At 34.6% G+C, this 15238-nt stretch overlaps 6 protein-coding genes and 1 long non-coding RNA gene across 11 annotated transcripts in view; 4 read left to right on the top strand and 3 right to left on the bottom strand.

Annotated features, from left to right (window-relative positions):
- The window catches only part of LOC112903860 (nitrogen regulatory protein areA-like), an 11092-nt gene extending 7862 nt beyond the window's left edge, over nucleotides 1-3230 (bottom strand). The window contains exons 1-2 of one of the 2 annotated variants that reach the window (XM_025980702.1): nucleotides 2880-3230; nucleotides 1517-1672 (exon numbers count right to left, since the gene is read on the bottom strand). In XM_025980702.1, the coding sequence (XP_025836487.1) occupies nucleotides 1517-1672; nucleotides 2880-3032 (309 nt within the window). In that variant the 5' untranslated portion in view covers nucleotides 3033-3230. Of the gene's footprint in view, nucleotides 1-1516; nucleotides 1673-2515; nucleotides 2822-2879 lie in introns of those variants that run through there. The other variant, XM_025980703.1, reaches the window with a different exon arrangement.
- LOC108743716 lies at nucleotides 344-1970 on the top strand. Of its 2 annotated transcripts, XR_001938865.2 has the most exons (3): nucleotides 344-629; nucleotides 1096-1423; nucleotides 1484-1970. XR_001938865.2 is itself a non-coding variant. In XM_018479305.2 (2 exons), exons 1-2 carry the CDS (start codon nucleotides 396-398, stop codon nucleotides 1309-1311), a joined length of 450 nt encoding a protein of 149 aa, XP_018334807.1. In that variant the 5' UTR covers nucleotides 345-395; the 3' UTR covers nucleotides 1312-1970. The 2 variants fall into 2 exon arrangements, 1 of the variants encoding a protein (XP_018334807.1); XM_018479305.2 differs by having other exon boundaries at nucleotides 345-629; nucleotides 1096-1970.
- Nucleotides 3231-3421: 191 nt separating the features above from the next.
- Nucleotides 3422-4775, top strand: LOC108736102 (transcription factor AP-1). The gene is made up of 3 exons (XM_018468395.2): nucleotides 3422-3633; nucleotides 3699-4156; nucleotides 4217-4775. The coding sequence occupies exons 2-3, from the start codon at nucleotides 3820-3822 to the stop codon at nucleotides 4597-4599; spliced, it is 720 nt and encodes a 239-aa protein (XP_018323897.1). The 5' UTR covers nucleotides 3422-3633; nucleotides 3699-3819; the 3' UTR covers nucleotides 4600-4775.
- Nucleotides 4776-4830: 55 nt separating this feature from the next.
- The window catches only part of LOC108736100 (H(+)/Cl(-) exchange transporter 7), a 12552-nt gene continuing 2144 nt past the window's right edge, over nucleotides 4831-15238 (bottom strand). The window contains exons 7-16 of one of the 2 annotated variants that reach the window (XM_018468392.2): nucleotides 7445-7570; nucleotides 7095-7386; nucleotides 6897-7035; nucleotides 6573-6836; nucleotides 6328-6507; nucleotides 6051-6260; nucleotides 5564-5722; nucleotides 5421-5504; nucleotides 5260-5340; nucleotides 4831-5199 (exon numbers count right to left, since the gene is read on the bottom strand). In XM_018468392.2, the coding sequence (XP_018323894.1) occupies nucleotides 5098-5199; nucleotides 5260-5340; nucleotides 5421-5504; nucleotides 5564-5722; nucleotides 6051-6260; nucleotides 6328-6507; nucleotides 6573-6836; nucleotides 6897-7035; nucleotides 7095-7386; nucleotides 7445-7570 (1637 nt within the window). In that variant the 3' untranslated portion in view covers nucleotides 4831-5097. The remainder of the gene's footprint in view (nucleotides 5200-5259; nucleotides 5341-5420; nucleotides 5505-5563; nucleotides 5723-6050; nucleotides 6261-6327; nucleotides 6508-6572; nucleotides 6837-6896; nucleotides 7036-7094; nucleotides 7387-7444; nucleotides 7571-15238) is intronic. The other variant, XM_025980701.1, reaches the window with a different exon arrangement.
- LOC108736101 (leucine-rich repeat neuronal protein 3-like) lies at nucleotides 7721-11305 on the top strand. 2 transcript variants are annotated; one of them, XR_003232383.1, is made up of 7 exons: nucleotides 7721-8108; nucleotides 8172-8395; nucleotides 8457-8658; nucleotides 9090-9259; nucleotides 9725-9964; nucleotides 10431-10758; nucleotides 10819-11305. XR_003232383.1 is itself a non-coding variant. In XM_025980704.1 (6 exons), exons 1-6 carry the CDS (start codon nucleotides 7886-7888, stop codon nucleotides 10644-10646), a joined length of 1275 nt encoding a protein of 424 aa, XP_025836489.1. In that variant the 5' UTR covers nucleotides 7721-7885; the 3' UTR covers nucleotides 10647-11305. The 2 variants fall into 2 exon arrangements, 1 of the variants encoding a protein (XP_025836489.1); XM_025980704.1 differs by having other exon boundaries at nucleotides 10431-11305.
- LOC112903984 (transcription factor AP-1-like) lies at nucleotides 12769-14110 on the top strand. Its single transcript, XM_025980705.1, has 3 exons — nucleotides 12769-12968; nucleotides 13034-13491; nucleotides 13552-14110. Exons 2-3 carry the CDS (start codon nucleotides 13155-13157, stop codon nucleotides 13932-13934), a joined length of 720 nt encoding a protein of 239 aa, XP_025836490.1. The 5' UTR covers nucleotides 12769-12968; nucleotides 13034-13154; the 3' UTR covers nucleotides 13935-14110.
- LOC112906492 lies at nucleotides 14322-15076 on the bottom strand. Its single transcript, XR_003232384.1, has 4 exons — nucleotides 14899-15076; nucleotides 14756-14839; nucleotides 14595-14675; nucleotides 14322-14534 (listed from the first exon to the last, which is right to left on the bottom strand). It is a non-coding gene; the product is annotated as an uncharacterized LOC112906492 (long non-coding RNA).

Raw genomic sequence — 15238 nt, 5'->3', positions numbered from 1 at the left:
ACCAAATAGAGCAATAACAATAACTAATAAAAAGAGAGACTGCTCCAACATACTCGTATCTTACCTACACTATTCATTAGTACACCTATCATAGATAAATTTCCATGACTCATGCTGAAAGATTATGATGTAACGAATAAATTATTTTATTCAAGATAAATTCAATGCCAAACTTGTACCTGCATAAAAACGTTTCGTTTCCACGATATGTGGACCATTCTTATATCATAAAACCTATCAAGTAGTAAATAACAAAACAAAGTTTGGAAAACTAAGATACTTTCCCAATATTTTTCATTTTTCTAGTAAGACTGTTATTACACCTACGTATACTTATGTGTGTTAATTATGTAGCATTATATAATACAGGGTGTTCTTTTTCTGTTAAGTTATACATGGAGAGTAACTCCTTGCTGCACGTCTCCTACAAGTTGCTGCCCTCTTGGTCGAGTCTGAGGGTGTTGAATTTGAAAGGGAACCGATTCTATTGCGACTGTGATCTGTACAACATATCGCAACAGCTCAATGAAGACATCAAACGAAATGGCGACGGGCCGTACTGCCTGGACGCGAAGGCGTTCACATCAAGAGAAGTGTACACACTCAAGGACAACGCCTGCGGAATGTGGGTGAGTCTCTTTTATTCTATGCCACTTTTATTGTGTTTGTTACTGTGGCATGAACACACACAAAAGCAGAACCAATTTTCTACCAACACTCGGTATATTTACACAACGATAACATCCTACTGCTCCCACTTTTATATTTCACCTCTTCCCCCTTCCAGCTCATCCCATTTGTTCCGAAATCTAGGGGATTGACGAAGAAGGATCTTTTTTCGAACTTTTTTTATTATAAATGGCCAAAATGTACTTTAAAATTAGAAAACGAAATGTTTACAGGAAAGTAGAAATCGAGCCCTTTCGTATGACACCCCACTTGACCCTAGCCCTCCTTGAAAGCATTAAGGTACCTTTTTTCCCCACTTTTGGTACGAAACACTAATGCATACGTCAAGCGTTTTCAAACGGGCAACAAAACAAAAACAGGCAAATAATTAATAAAGATAACAATAAGGCAAATGTTTTCTTTTAGCCCCTTGAAGATTCTACAAGTAAATCAGTTTTCCATAAGTCGATGACGCTTATGAGAATCGTACTGATGTTAATGATGGCGTTATTAATCATTTCTACAGCTATGGCCGTATGGCTGGCGGTAATGAAATGGAAAACATACAATAGAAGCCTCAATTATCCATTTCCAAATCAAGTAGTTTATAATCCAGTTTCAACTTATGACGCGAGATATTAGGAGAGCACAGATTTTTTTTATTTCAGTACCTACGCAGAGAAAATTATTTATTTCGTAGTAAAAGACACTCAATCAAACCGTATACATACAGATCTTTATATTATTTTACTTAGTGAGTAATACTTAATTAGTTACTGATGACTGGAGAAATTTTATTTTTATGCATTTTAAGTAAGCTGGGAAAACTTTTTTTTTTGTTACCTACCTGGCAAGAAGAACCAGAAATTTGTTCGGCATAAGCAAGGAACTGGTGTAAGATATCTTCGGACTTCTGTGCAGTTTCTTTAAAAGTATAGAACATGTCCAATTGTTCGGCACAACGTAAACAAATTACATGAGGCAGTGGGTCACTATCAGATATCTATAAAAAAAAAAAAGTGGAATAAACATTACTTTTAAAACCTACCCCAATAATATTTACTAATCTACTTCTTTACTGCTTTAACATAATGTACAGGTGTGTAATAAATAACATTAAGTAGATAGGTACCTATCTAAAAAAAAAAGGCAAAAAGGTCCCAACGATATAAAACTGATAAATATTACAAAGCAAATAATAATGAGAAACTTGATACTACCCACTGCGTTTCTATTTTTAGAAGTGTACCTACATTGATACATAATATGTAAATTACCAAATAAATAATTTGCCAATATCATTCATTGTCTTTTTTGCAATCACTTTAAAAATGAATTAGATACCTGCACTAATTATTTATTATTATTACTTATATGGCTAAACAAAAGAAAATCATTCATCAATCCACTACTATTGTAATAACATAGTAGGTAAATAAATGTACCCATAAGGAATAAGATCATTGTGGTACTGTGAAGAACACCGAATTTAATATTGGACCTTCGTCTATGATTTAAAGCAGGTTTTTTCTGTTCTAAATAGTAGAGACACATATATGTCTATGCCCGTATATCACGCAAACAAGAAAAAGACGAAAATAAAACCGGAAAGGTAGCATAAAAACCTCGCGAAGCAGAAGAATAACTCCAGCCAGGCGAGGAGGAAGCGGCAAGAGGTAAGAAGAGCAGCAGAGCGGCCTTTACGAGACAACAAAATGAACGTTATCAGCAACGATCTCTCATCATCGTAATCAACTATCTACATACAATATATAACTACGGCAGCGATCGTTTGTATCGTTCGTTATATATTATTGTATTTAGTTGCCAAACTTTCTCCATGTACCTAGGAAACTCGCACGAGTGCTCTCAGGTAAACGGTCCAGGTATCAGCACCGATCAAATTGTACACATAACCTAACTGGGTCGTAATCTACTACACAATTGTAATGCATCAAAAAATACCCACGCATCTCATACTCGGTACATACAAGCACACACAGATGTTAACAAAATAAAAAGAATTGAGTTCGGTTCCGGTGCACTCGGAAAATGGTCCGAAAATAGCTCAAATGATGCAGCTGTACGAGAGCCGATAGGATACACTGCTGGTCTCGTAATAAATAATCGCCCCAATAATAACACTCTCGGAATAGAGAAAAAAAAGAATGAAAGCTTGTTAAGAGGCGGATAAACAATGAATCACCTACCAGTATAGAAAGACACGTCATTATCTTGTTTGGGATATTCCTGTGAGCATTGTCGTTTTCGAAAATGGACAAATTCAACTCGTTATCAATTCGCTGCGGACATGATAAACAAAGACGACACACTTGATAAAACTTTGGCGGTACATTACACATATTTAAACACTTAAAAACACAAAAACAAACAGACACATTAAGCTGAACGTTACATTTGCGAAGCCGAAGTTTGCTGCACAGCCTAAATTTATTGTTTTCGGAAGATTTTTAACAGTTTCTTGCACGCACGACGTTTCATTTCGTTTGACAGCATTCAGTTGTAAATTAAAGCACTGCCATGGCCACCTTGATATGATTAAAGGGAACAATGGTAAGCCTAACGACATTCTACTTTATCGGCAAATAATATAAAACCTTTTCAATGGTAGATGACAGTAGCGAGGGTAATTGAAAACTACTTTCATTGTAGTTTGCATTATCGCCTACTGCTTGAAGATGGCGCTATCACGGAAAATCCGTGACGTACAAGATGACGCCAAGGTCATTATAATATAAATTTACGTGACGTAACCTAAATATGAGTCACCTCCTGAAATAAATTCATTTTCCAGAAAGCTTTAAGTCTTTGTCTCTCGAAAGTTATCAAACTTCTCTAAAAACAAAAGTGTTCTGTGTTTTTACATGTGAAGAAAAACCCATTAATAATCGTGGCATAAAATTTGTGAAACTAACATCGCTGACTATTATAACAATAGCACAGGTAATTACCTATAATTAAGTTTGTCATTATTTAACATTATTTTACAATTTTATAAACATTTTCAGATTGTATGGAAGTAGCTGACAATATTTACTACTCCCTATTAGTTTTGGTAATTTTACCAGTAAGTTTGTTTTTCGAATTGTGGGCTTGGTTAGGCTGGCAATTGTACAAAAACAATTAAAAATGAGCAACCAAATGCACGAGAATCAAAAAAACATCAACAGCATGAGACGAAATCTTACCCTGGACTTGAATCAAACCAAGAAAAATAACCTGAATATTCCTAGTTTAAAATCTGTCCTTTCATCTCCAGACTTAAATCTACTAAAGGTAAATACGCCCGATTTAGAGAAGATGATTCTAGAAAACGGTATGTCTGTTTCCACTCCAACACCCACACTATTGTTTCCTAAAGCAGTAACAGAAGAACAAGAATCCTTTGCAACTGGTTTTGTAAATGCCCTAAACAATCTGCACAACAATAACTCTATAAATTCTACGAGCAGTGCAATTTCACAAGGTATAATCTTTTTTTTTTACTGAATTATAAATAGATAATTTGAATGTTGTTTAATTTCAGCATCTGAAAATTCAACAGGACCAACAGTGTACGGTGATCTGGAAGAGCCAACACTCAATAGTTATACATTAGGTCCGGTTGTGAAAGAGGAGCCTCAAACTGTCCCCAATTTAAATACCACAACTCCACCCATGTCACCTGTTGATATGGAAGCACAAGAACGCATCAAATTGGAACGAAAACGTCAACGAAATCGTTTAGCTGCCTCAAAGTGTCGAACAAGAAAATTGGAACGTATATCAAGATTAGAAGACAAAGTGAAACACTTGAAAGCCGAAAATGCCGACCTTACGTCTCTTTTGAACCAACTTAAACAACATGTTACGAATTTGAAGCAAGAAGTACTACTCCATGTTCATGCTGGCTGTCCTATAATGGGATGAATGATACTACTAATAATAACGTTACATATGTATATGGCTTATTAGGATAAGGAAATGTAATAAAACGTTGCACACTTAAATATTATAAGTATTTGTGTTATATACTGAAATATTTTGTAAGTTCTGTACAAAAAGGGATCTAAAGTGTCATAATAAAAGTATTATTTTTTAAAGTTGTAGATAGTAATATGTTATAAAAAGTACTTTTTTACCTTAAATAAATTGAAATAAGTATGTTAATATTCTATTATTACTTCCATCTTAATACAATTTTTGTGGAATCAAACAAAACCAACAAAAATATAATTTAACGTACTTTTTTGTCTTTTGTTAGTTACTTAACAAACAACATAAAAGTATGTTATAATTTTCTTCTTTGGTAAAATATGGGGTTAATATTAAAGTATATTACAAAAACAAAGAAACAAATTTACACTTAGTATCAGAACAAGTCGTCAATAAATAAATTTTACTATGACATCGCTTAATTACCATTTATTAAATTTCCTTAGACATTAGTAGCTCATCAAGACCCATACGACCCCTATGTACCCAAACTCTGTAACGAGCCAGATCTTTTCTCGTAACCATTCCGATTACCTACGCACGAAACGTTATTGTAGTTATTATTAGGTCTTAAAATTAAACAAAAACACATACCTCATTAGTATCATTAACGATCGGCAAATGACGCAGGCCCAGCCCTCTAAAAAGCCTGAACATTCGCGGCAGTGATGTATTCTGAAACAAATTTAATGGTAATACTCTTAAATAACAACAAGTTTAATTTTACTAGACTACAATAGGATAATAAATCTTACATGTAACACTGTGTACGGAGAGCTGTTCATGAAGGGTCTCAAATCCACAGAATAGGTCTTTTCATCTTCCGTTATGCTAATTTCCTATAAATAAAAATAATGACAATAAAAGTCTCAATACAAAGTAAATTATTTGTCCTTACATCGATGGTGGGATACCTAGGATACTCATCCCTAAATATACTAGCAGACAATGTGTCCCACCATTCGGCTGTCTCGTTGAAAAGTTTCTTTTTCAGGATGACAATTAACTGGGATCTCAATATCAGACCTCGAATTCTTCCATATGTGGTCACATGTCGCTTTATTTAAATAAAAATTATGTAAAATTGAACGTAACAAAACAATGAGGGCATTAATGTTGTCACCAATGATGTGTAACATCTAACATCAGTAAGGAGCAAAATAATATAATTTCAGAACGTTGAAGATCAAGTTTGCCAGAACGAACGGTTGACAGCTGCGTCTTGTTACTCTTTTCCCCTTTTCTTTCTGTCTATTCAACCTTTAACTCAATGGCGTACGCTTACCCCCCCCCCCCATAACTTCCCCACATACTCAGCAGCAAGATGTCACACATTATTAAAGTTTATTATCCATAGATTGTTACAACGGTCTTTTTTAACTCACCTGGTCCGTGATTGGGGGGTCAACAACTGGAAATCCATTATATGAAGTCAACCGTAACAACTCCACAATGTGGCCAACATTTTCAACAGTTTTCAAAGTAACCACAGGATGAGACATTACCTCACTTGCGTATATATTGCTAGTCAATGGCGGGGGCTCCCAGGGTAACAGAGGAATTCCGCTCAATTGAATATGAATGTCATAAATTCCCTTAAAAAGGAAACAGATAAAATATGAGTAATATTATTGTCTTGGAAATGTACAATGTAGTACACACTTCGTTGAAGAAGTCACCAGTCCACTTGGCTGCTATAAGAGTCACAATGAGAGGCAAAGCGAACGATATATTTCCAGTTGTCTCCATAATTATTACAGTTAAACTTATTGTCATTCTAACGACCCCTCCCAGTTGTGCGGCGGCTCCTATAAGAGCATATTTTCCAGGATGAATAAGTTTCTGTAACAAAATATTACAGAGACCAAAGAGCCAACAAAATGGAAAAGTTGAAGTTATGTACATACAGAGTCAGGGAATAAGTAAAAAAGTGCGACTGAGACCAGGCGACCCCATGCGGCTCCTGTAAGCAGAGTGGGAATAAAAAGACCGTTCGATGTGGACAAACCGAAAGTCCAAGTAGCAAGGAAGAAATAGAAAAAAACGAAAACTGCAAGGGATAGGGCATTGTGAGTATTTCGGGGGTCGTGAAATAGAGATCGTACAGAAGCCTCTGGCGTTTGGAACCAGATTGAAGCCAACACATTATACTCGCCGTCGCCGCAATACATCTAAAAAGAAATTTAATATTATATAAAGGATTTATACAATTCGAATAAATGAATTTTGACCTGTGTTGGATACTTGGTCGGATCCTGGCCCAGAGGCTTACAATCATTAATTGAAAACATCATTAAAAAGCCAACAGTTGCACTTACAGCTGCTACGATGCACGCCTCTAAAACCTTCACCCAACGCTTTCTCAAATACCTGAATGAAACAAAATAAAAGTGTTTGTTTATGAACACTGAAATCAATAATAAAGTTACCTTATCCGAAATACTGTAAGTTTATAGTTGATATGGTTCCAGAAGGAACCTAAAATGCCTCCAAATAGTCCCATCAAAACAAAAATAGGTAATTCATACACTTCATAGGAAAATCGTTCAAACTGTCCTAAATTTAGAAGTCCAGGATAACTTAAATCTCCAGGGACACCGTGATATGTAGATAAGACTACATTCAGTGTGAAAGTGCTTATCACAGACGCAAAAAACGTTTTCCAAGTCAGGCTTTGGTTCCAGAAACTAGTTCCTTCTTCTAAACTGAAAAGAACTCCCCCTGAAATAAAATATTTTATAAAATCATATTTATTTTATATATGTAGGTAGATACTTACCTACTGGTGCCCCAAAGGCTGCCGAAACGCCAGCAGCTGCTCCGCCAGAAACAAAGTCCCTTTTTTCATGGTCCTCTCTAAAGTACCGAAACACATTGAAGTCCTTTCGGCAAGAAGTACTTTTTCCTTGANTTTGATTTAATTGCCTAACTTTTTTCTGAAATGATTCATACACCAACCAAGCAAGCATTGCACTGCACATTGTCCCATGCTTATAAAAGACAAAAACGGTACCTTTATCTAACCTATTTATCCTAATACTAAATTAATTTATTCTATTAATTCTTTTTACAGGTCACAATATGCCTTTTGTGGATTTTAGTAGATTTTTCCCTACAAGAAGAAACTTTTGAAAATTCTATTAATTTGTGTAAAGATAGATGCACATGTCAGTATTCATCAAATGAAAAATCGGCCGTCATAGACTGTTCAAAAGCCCGAATGCATCACACAATTGCAAATTGGCCCGATCGCGCGTCAAAAACCTCGAATATATTTGCCAATTTCAAAAACAATAACATTACAACGCTCGAAGAGATGCCAGGAACGGATGCAAATTTGCAACTCATCTTTAGCAACTGCAACATAAAATATCTTAATACGGGCCTGTTTGAAAGCGCAGTAAACGTGAAATACGTCGACTTAAGTCACAATTTACTAGAAAGTAAGTTACCTAATAGTAAACTTAAACATATTCGGAAATGTATACCTATTAATATTTTTTTAGACGATCAACTTGGTGGGGACGTTTTCAAGGGACCGTATAATGTCACAGATTTTCGTCCCATAGCTCTGGAGTATTTAAACTTGGCATACAATAATTTACACAGTTTACAAAAGAATATGTTCCAACACATCCCTTATTTGAAAGTCCTGAATTTAGAGGGGAACCACTTCAGGGTTCTGGATCACGTTACAGCATTTTCATTCTCCTATCTGCCCAATTTACAAGTAAAGTATCCCTAGTTGAACGTTAAACATAACTAACGTACTTTAAATTTCGTATTTTCAGAGTTTAAGTTTAGCTCATAATCAACTGACGGAAATACCGATTGATGTTTTGAAAAATTTAAAAGGAAATTTAACGGACCTAAACTTGGCTTTAAACGATCTCGACTTTGTTCCCAGCTCTCTTGCATACGTTTACAAAACTTTGCAAATACTGAATATAAGTGGAAACCCAATTATTGAATTTAATAACAAAAGCTTCGAAGGTACGTATTATATTATAAAAATATAAAAATACTTCACCCACGACCATCAAAATATGCCATTATTTTCTATTTTATTTATTAAATTAAACTAGTATCGAATGTGATCGATAACAATCAATTTATTTTACCTAACAAAAAAACAAGTAAAAAGTATTGCATCAATTAAGCGTCGAACCCAGGCTGTTCGCATGGAAAACGAACACTGTATACCACTCAACCGTTAACACTTTTGGTAAAAATTATCGAAATTAAGGTGTTTTCTACCGGCATTAATTATAAATTAATTTAGATTAAAGTTTACTTAGTTTAACGGCAACGTATGATAATATATTGTATGCAACTTTAATTCCTCTCCTTTACAAGTTTTATAAGATTACAGTTGCTCATGCTTATTACCCTATTATATTCTTTAGATATTTATTTAATTTCAGGACTCGTAAACCTTCTAAAACTTTACGCCAACAATTTAACAGAACTGACCTCAGTAACAGCCTACGCTTTCGCGCACCTAAAAAAGCTACAAGTCCTCAGCCTCTCAGAAAATCCTAAGTTGTTCGAAATAGATGAAGATGCCTTCATAGGCACTACAAATTTACAAGAGGTAAATATTTGTACTATAGGGTAGGTACATTTTTATAAAAAAAAAAAGAATAAAAATAATTAATTCGATCATGAGTACCAAATAGAGCAATAACAATAACTAATAAAAAGAGAGACTGCTCCAACATACTCGTATCTTACCTACACTATTCATTAGTACACCTATCATAGATAAATTTCCATGACTCATGCTGAAAGATTATGATGTAACGAATAAATTATTTTATTCAAGATAAATTCAATGCCAAACTTGTACCTGCATAAAAACGTTTCGTTTCCACGATATGTGGACCATTCTTATATCATAAAACCTATCAAGTAGTAAATAACAAAACAAAGTTTGGAAAACTAAGATACTTTCCCAATATTTTTCATTTTTCTAGTAAGACTGTTATTACACCTACGTATACTTATGTGTGTTAATTATGTAGCATTATATAATACAGGGTGTTCTTTTTCTGTTAAGTTATACATGGAGAGTAACTCCTTGCTGCACGTCTCCTACAAGTTGCTGCCCTCTTGGTCGAGTCTGAGGGTGTTGAATTTGAAAGGGAACCGATTCTATTGCGACTGTGATCTGTACAACATATCGCAACAGCTCAATGAAGACATCAAACGAAATGGCGACGGGCCGTACTGCCTGGACGCGAAGGCGTTCACATCAAGAGAAGTGTACACACTCAAGGACAACGCCTGCGGAATGTGGGTGAGTCTCTTTTATTCTATGCCACTTTTATTGTGTTTGTTACTGTGGCATGAACACACACAAAAGCAGAACCAATTTTCTACCAACACTCGGTATATTTACACAACGATAACATCCTACTGCTCCCACTTTTATATTTCACCTCTTCCCCCTTCCAGCTCATCCCATTTGTTCCGAAATCTAGGGGATTGACGAAGAAGGATCTTTTTTCGAACTTTTTTTATTATAAATGGCCAAAATGTACTTTAAAATTAGAAAACGAAATGTTTACAGGAAAGTAGAAATCGAGCCCTTTCGTATGACACCCCACTTGACCCTAGCCCTCCTTGAAAGCATTAAGGTACCTTTTTTCCCCACTTTTGGTACGAAACACTAATGCATACGTCAAGCGTTTTCAAACGGGCAACAAAACAAAAACAGGCAAATAATTAATAAAGATAACAATAAGGCAAATGTTTTCTTTTAGCCCCTTGAAGATTCTACAAGTAAATCAGTTTTCCATAAGTCGATGACGCTTATGAGAATCGTACTGATGTTAATGATGGCGTTATTAATCATTTCTACAGCTATGGCCGTATGGCTGGCGGTAATGAAATGGAAAACATACAATAGAAGCCTCAATTATCCATTTCCAAATCAAGTAGTTTATAATCCAGTTTCAACTTATGACGCGAGATATTAGGAGAGCACAGATTTTTTTTATTTCAGTACCTACGCAGAGAAAATTATTTATTTCGTAGTAAAAGACACTCAATCAAACCGTATACATACAGATCTTTATATTATTTTACTTAGTGAGTAATACTTAATTAGTTACTGATGACTGGAGAAATTTTATTTTTATGCATTTTAAGTAAGCTGGGAAAACTTTTTTTTTTGTTACCTACCTGGCAAGAAGAACCAGAAATTTGTTCGGCATAAGCAAGGAACTGGTGTAAGATATCTTCGGACTTCTGTGCAGTTTCTTTAAAAGTATAGAACATGTCCAATTGTTCGGCACAACGTAAACAAATTACATGAGGCAGTGGGTCACTATCAGATATCTATAAAAAAAAAAAAGTGGAATAAACATTACTTTTAAAACCTACCCCAATAATATTTACTAATCTACTTCTTTACTGCTTTAACATAATGTACAGGTGTGTAATAAATAACATTAAGTAGATAGGTACCTATCTAAAAAAAAAAGGCAAAAAGGTCCCAACGATATAAAACTGATAAATATTACAAAGCAAATAATAATGAGAAACTTGATACTACCCACTGCGTTTCTATTTTTAGAAGTGTACCTACATTGATACATAATATGTAAATTACCAAATAAATAATTTGCCAATATCATTCATTGTCTTTTTTGCAATCACTTTAAAAATGAATTAGATACCTGCACTAATTATTTATTATTATTACTTATATGGCTAAACAAAAGAAAATCATTCATCAATCCACTACTATTGTAATAACATAGTAGGTAAATAAATGTACCCATAAGGAATAAGATCATTGTGGTACTGTGAAGAACACCGAATTTAATATTGGACCTTCGTCTATGATTTAAAGCAGGTTTTTTCTGTTCTAAATAGTAGAGACACATATATGTCTATGCCCGTATATCACGCAAACAAGAAAAAGACGAAAATAAAACCGGAAAGGTAGCATAAAAACCTCGCGAAGCAGAAGAATAACTCCAGCCAGGCGAGGAGGAAGCGGCAAGAGGTAAGAAGAGCAGCAGAGCGGCCTTTACGAGACAACAAAATGAACGTTATCAGCAACGATCTCTCATCATCGTAATCAACTATCTACATACAATATATAACTACGGCAGCGATCGTTTGTATCGTTCGTTATATATTATTGTATTTAGTTGCCAAACTTTCTCCATGTACCTAGGAAACTCGCACGAGTGCTCTCAGGTAAACGGTCCAGGTATCAGCACCGATCAAATTGTACACATAACCTAACTGGGTCGTAATCTACTACACAATTGTAATGCATCAAAAAATACCCACGCATCTCATACTCGGTACATACAAGCACACACAGATGTTAACAAAATAAAAAGAATTGAGTTCGGTTCCGGTGCACTCGGAAAATGGTCCGAAAATAGCTCAAATGATGCAGCTGTACGAGAGCCGATAGGATACACTGCTGGTCTCGTAATAAATAATCGCCCCAATAATAACACTCTCGGAATAGAGAAAAAAAAGAATGAAAGCTTGTTAAGAGGCGGATAAACAATGAATCACCTACCAGTATAGAAAGACACGTCATTATCTTGTTTGGGATATTCCTGTGAGCATTGTCGTTTTCGAAAATGGACAAATTCAACTCGTTATCAATTCGCTGCGGACATGATAAACAAAGACGACACACTTGATAAAACTTTGGCGGTACATTACACATATTTAAACACTTAAAAACACAAAAACAAACAGACACATTAAGCTGAACGTTACATTTGCGAAGCCGAAGTTTGCTGCACAGCCTAAATTTATTGTTTTCGGAAGATTTTTAACAGTTTCTTGCACGCACGACGTTTCATTTCGTTTGACAGCATTCAGTTGTAAATTAAAGCACTGCCATGGCCACCTTGATATGATTAAAGGGAACAATGGTAAGCCTAACGACATTCTACTTTATCGGCAAATAATATAAAACCTTTTCAATGGTAGATGACAGTAGCGAGGGTAATTGAAAACTACTTTCATTGTAGTTTGCATTATCGCCTACTGCTTGAAGATGGCGCTATCACGGAAAATCCGTGACGTACAAGATGACGCCAAGGTCATTATAATATAAATTTACGTGACGTAACCTAAATATGAGTCACCTCCTGAAATAAATTCATTTTCCAGAAAGCTTTAAGTCTTTGTCTCTCGAAAGTTATCAAACTTCTCTAAAAACAAAAGTGTTCTGTGTTTTTACATGTGAAGAAAAACCCATTAATAATCGTGGCATAAAATTTGTGAAACTAACATCGCTGACTATTATAACAATAGCACAGGTAATTACCTATAATTAAGTTTGTCATTATTTAACATTATTTTACAATTTTATAAACATTTTCAGATTGTATGGAAGTAGCTGACAATATTTACTACTCCCTATTAGTTTTGGTAATTTTACCAGTAAGTTTGTTTTTCGAATTGTGGGCTTGGTTAGGCTGGCAATTGTACAAAAACAATTAAAAATGAGCAACCAAATGCACGAGAATCAAAAAAACATCAACAGCATGAGACGAAATCTTACCCTGGACTTGAATCAAACCAAGAAAAATAACCTGAATATTCCTAGTTTAAAATCTGTCCTTTCATCTCCAGACTTAAATCTACTAAAGGTAAATACGCCCGATTTAGAGAAGATGATTCTAGAAAACGGTATGTCTGTTTCCACTCCAACACCCACACTATTGTTTCCTAAAGCAGTAACAGAAGAACAAGAATCCTTTGCAACTGGTTTTGTAAATGCCCTAAACAATCTGCACAACAATAACTCTATAAATTCTACGAGCAGTGCAATTTCACAAGGTATAATCTTTTTTTTTTACTGAATTATAAATAGATAATTTGAATGTTGTTTAATTTCAGCATCTGAAAATTCAACAGGACCAACAGTGTACGGTGATCTGGAAGAGCCAACACTCAATAGTTATACATTAGGTCCGGTTGTGAAAGAGGAGCCTCAAACTGTCCCCAATTTAAATACCACAACTCCACCCATGTCACCTGTTGATATGGAAGCACAAGAACGCATCAAATTGGAACGAAAACGTCAACGAAATCGTTTAGCTGCCTCAAAGTGTCGAACAAGAAAATTGGAACGTATATCAAGATTAGAAGACAAAGTGAAACACTTGAAAGCCGAAAATGCCGACCTTACGTCTCTTTTGAACCAACTTAAACAACATGTTACGAATTTGAAGCAAGAAGTACTACTCCATGTTCATGCTGGCTGTCCTATAATGGGATGAATGATACTACTAATAATAACGTTACATATGTATATGGCTTATTAGGATAAGGAAATGTAATAAAACGTTGCACACTTAAATATTATAAGTATTTGTGTTATATACTGAAATATTTTGTAAGTTCTGTACAAAAAGGGATCTAAAGTGTCATAATAAAAGTATTATTTTTTAAAGTTGTAGATAGTAATATGTTATAAAAAGTACTTTTTTACCTTAAATAAATTGAAATAAGTATGTTAATATTCTATTATTACTTCCATCTTAATACAATTTTTGTGGAATCAAACAAAACCAACAAAAATATAATTTAACGTACTTTTTTGTCTTTTGTTAGTTACTTAACAAACAACATAAAAGTATGTTATAATTTTCTTCTTTGGTAAAATATGGGGTTAATATTAAAGTATATTACAAAAACAAAGAAACAAATTTACACTTAGTATCAGAACAAGTCGTCAATAAATAAATTTTACTATGACATCGCTTAATTACCATTTATTAAATTTCCTTAGACATTAGTAGCTCATCAAGACCCATACGACCCCTATGTACCCAAACTCTGTAACGAGCCAGATCTTTTCTCGTAACCATTCCGATTACCTACGCACGAAACGTTATTGTAGTTATTATTAGGTCTTAAAATTAAACAAAAACACATACCTCATTAGTATCATTAACGATCGGCAAATGACGCAGGCCCAGCCCTCTAAAAAGCCTGAACATTCGCGGCAGTGATGTATTCTGAAACAAATTTAATGGTAATACTCTTAAATAACAACAAGTTTAATTTTACTAGACTACAATAGGATAATAAATCTTACATGTAACACTGTGTACGGAGAGCTGTTCATGAAGGGTCTCAAATCCACAGAATAGGTCTTTTCATCTTCCGTTATGCTAATTTCCTATAAATAAAAATAATGACAATAAAAGTCTCAATACAAAGTAAATTATTTGTCCTTACATCGATGGTGGGATACCTAGGATACTCATCCCTAAATATACTAGCAGACAATGTGTCCCACCATTCGGCTGTCTCGTTGAAAAGTTTCTTTTTCAGGATGACAATTAACTGGGATCTCAATATCAGACCTCGAATTCTTCCATATGTGGTCACATGTCGCTTTATTTAAATAAAAATTATGTAAAATTGAACGTAACAAAACAATGAGGGCATTAATGTTGTCACCAATGATGTGTAACATCTAACATCAGTAAGGAGCAAAATAATATAATTTCAGAACGTTGAAGATCAAGTTTGCCAGAACGAACGGTTGACAGCTGCGTCTTGTTACTCTTTTCCC

This window comes from Agrilus planipennis, unplaced genomic scaffold (assembly GCF_000699045.2).
Source record: "Agrilus planipennis isolate EAB-ADULT unplaced genomic scaffold, Apla_2.0 scaffold8, whole genome shotgun sequence".
NCBI classification, from domain to species: domain Eukaryota; kingdom Metazoa; phylum Arthropoda; class Insecta; order Coleoptera; family Buprestidae; genus Agrilus; species Agrilus planipennis.
Note: the sequence above shows the minus strand (reverse complement) of the source record. Positions and strands in the feature narration are given on the sequence as shown.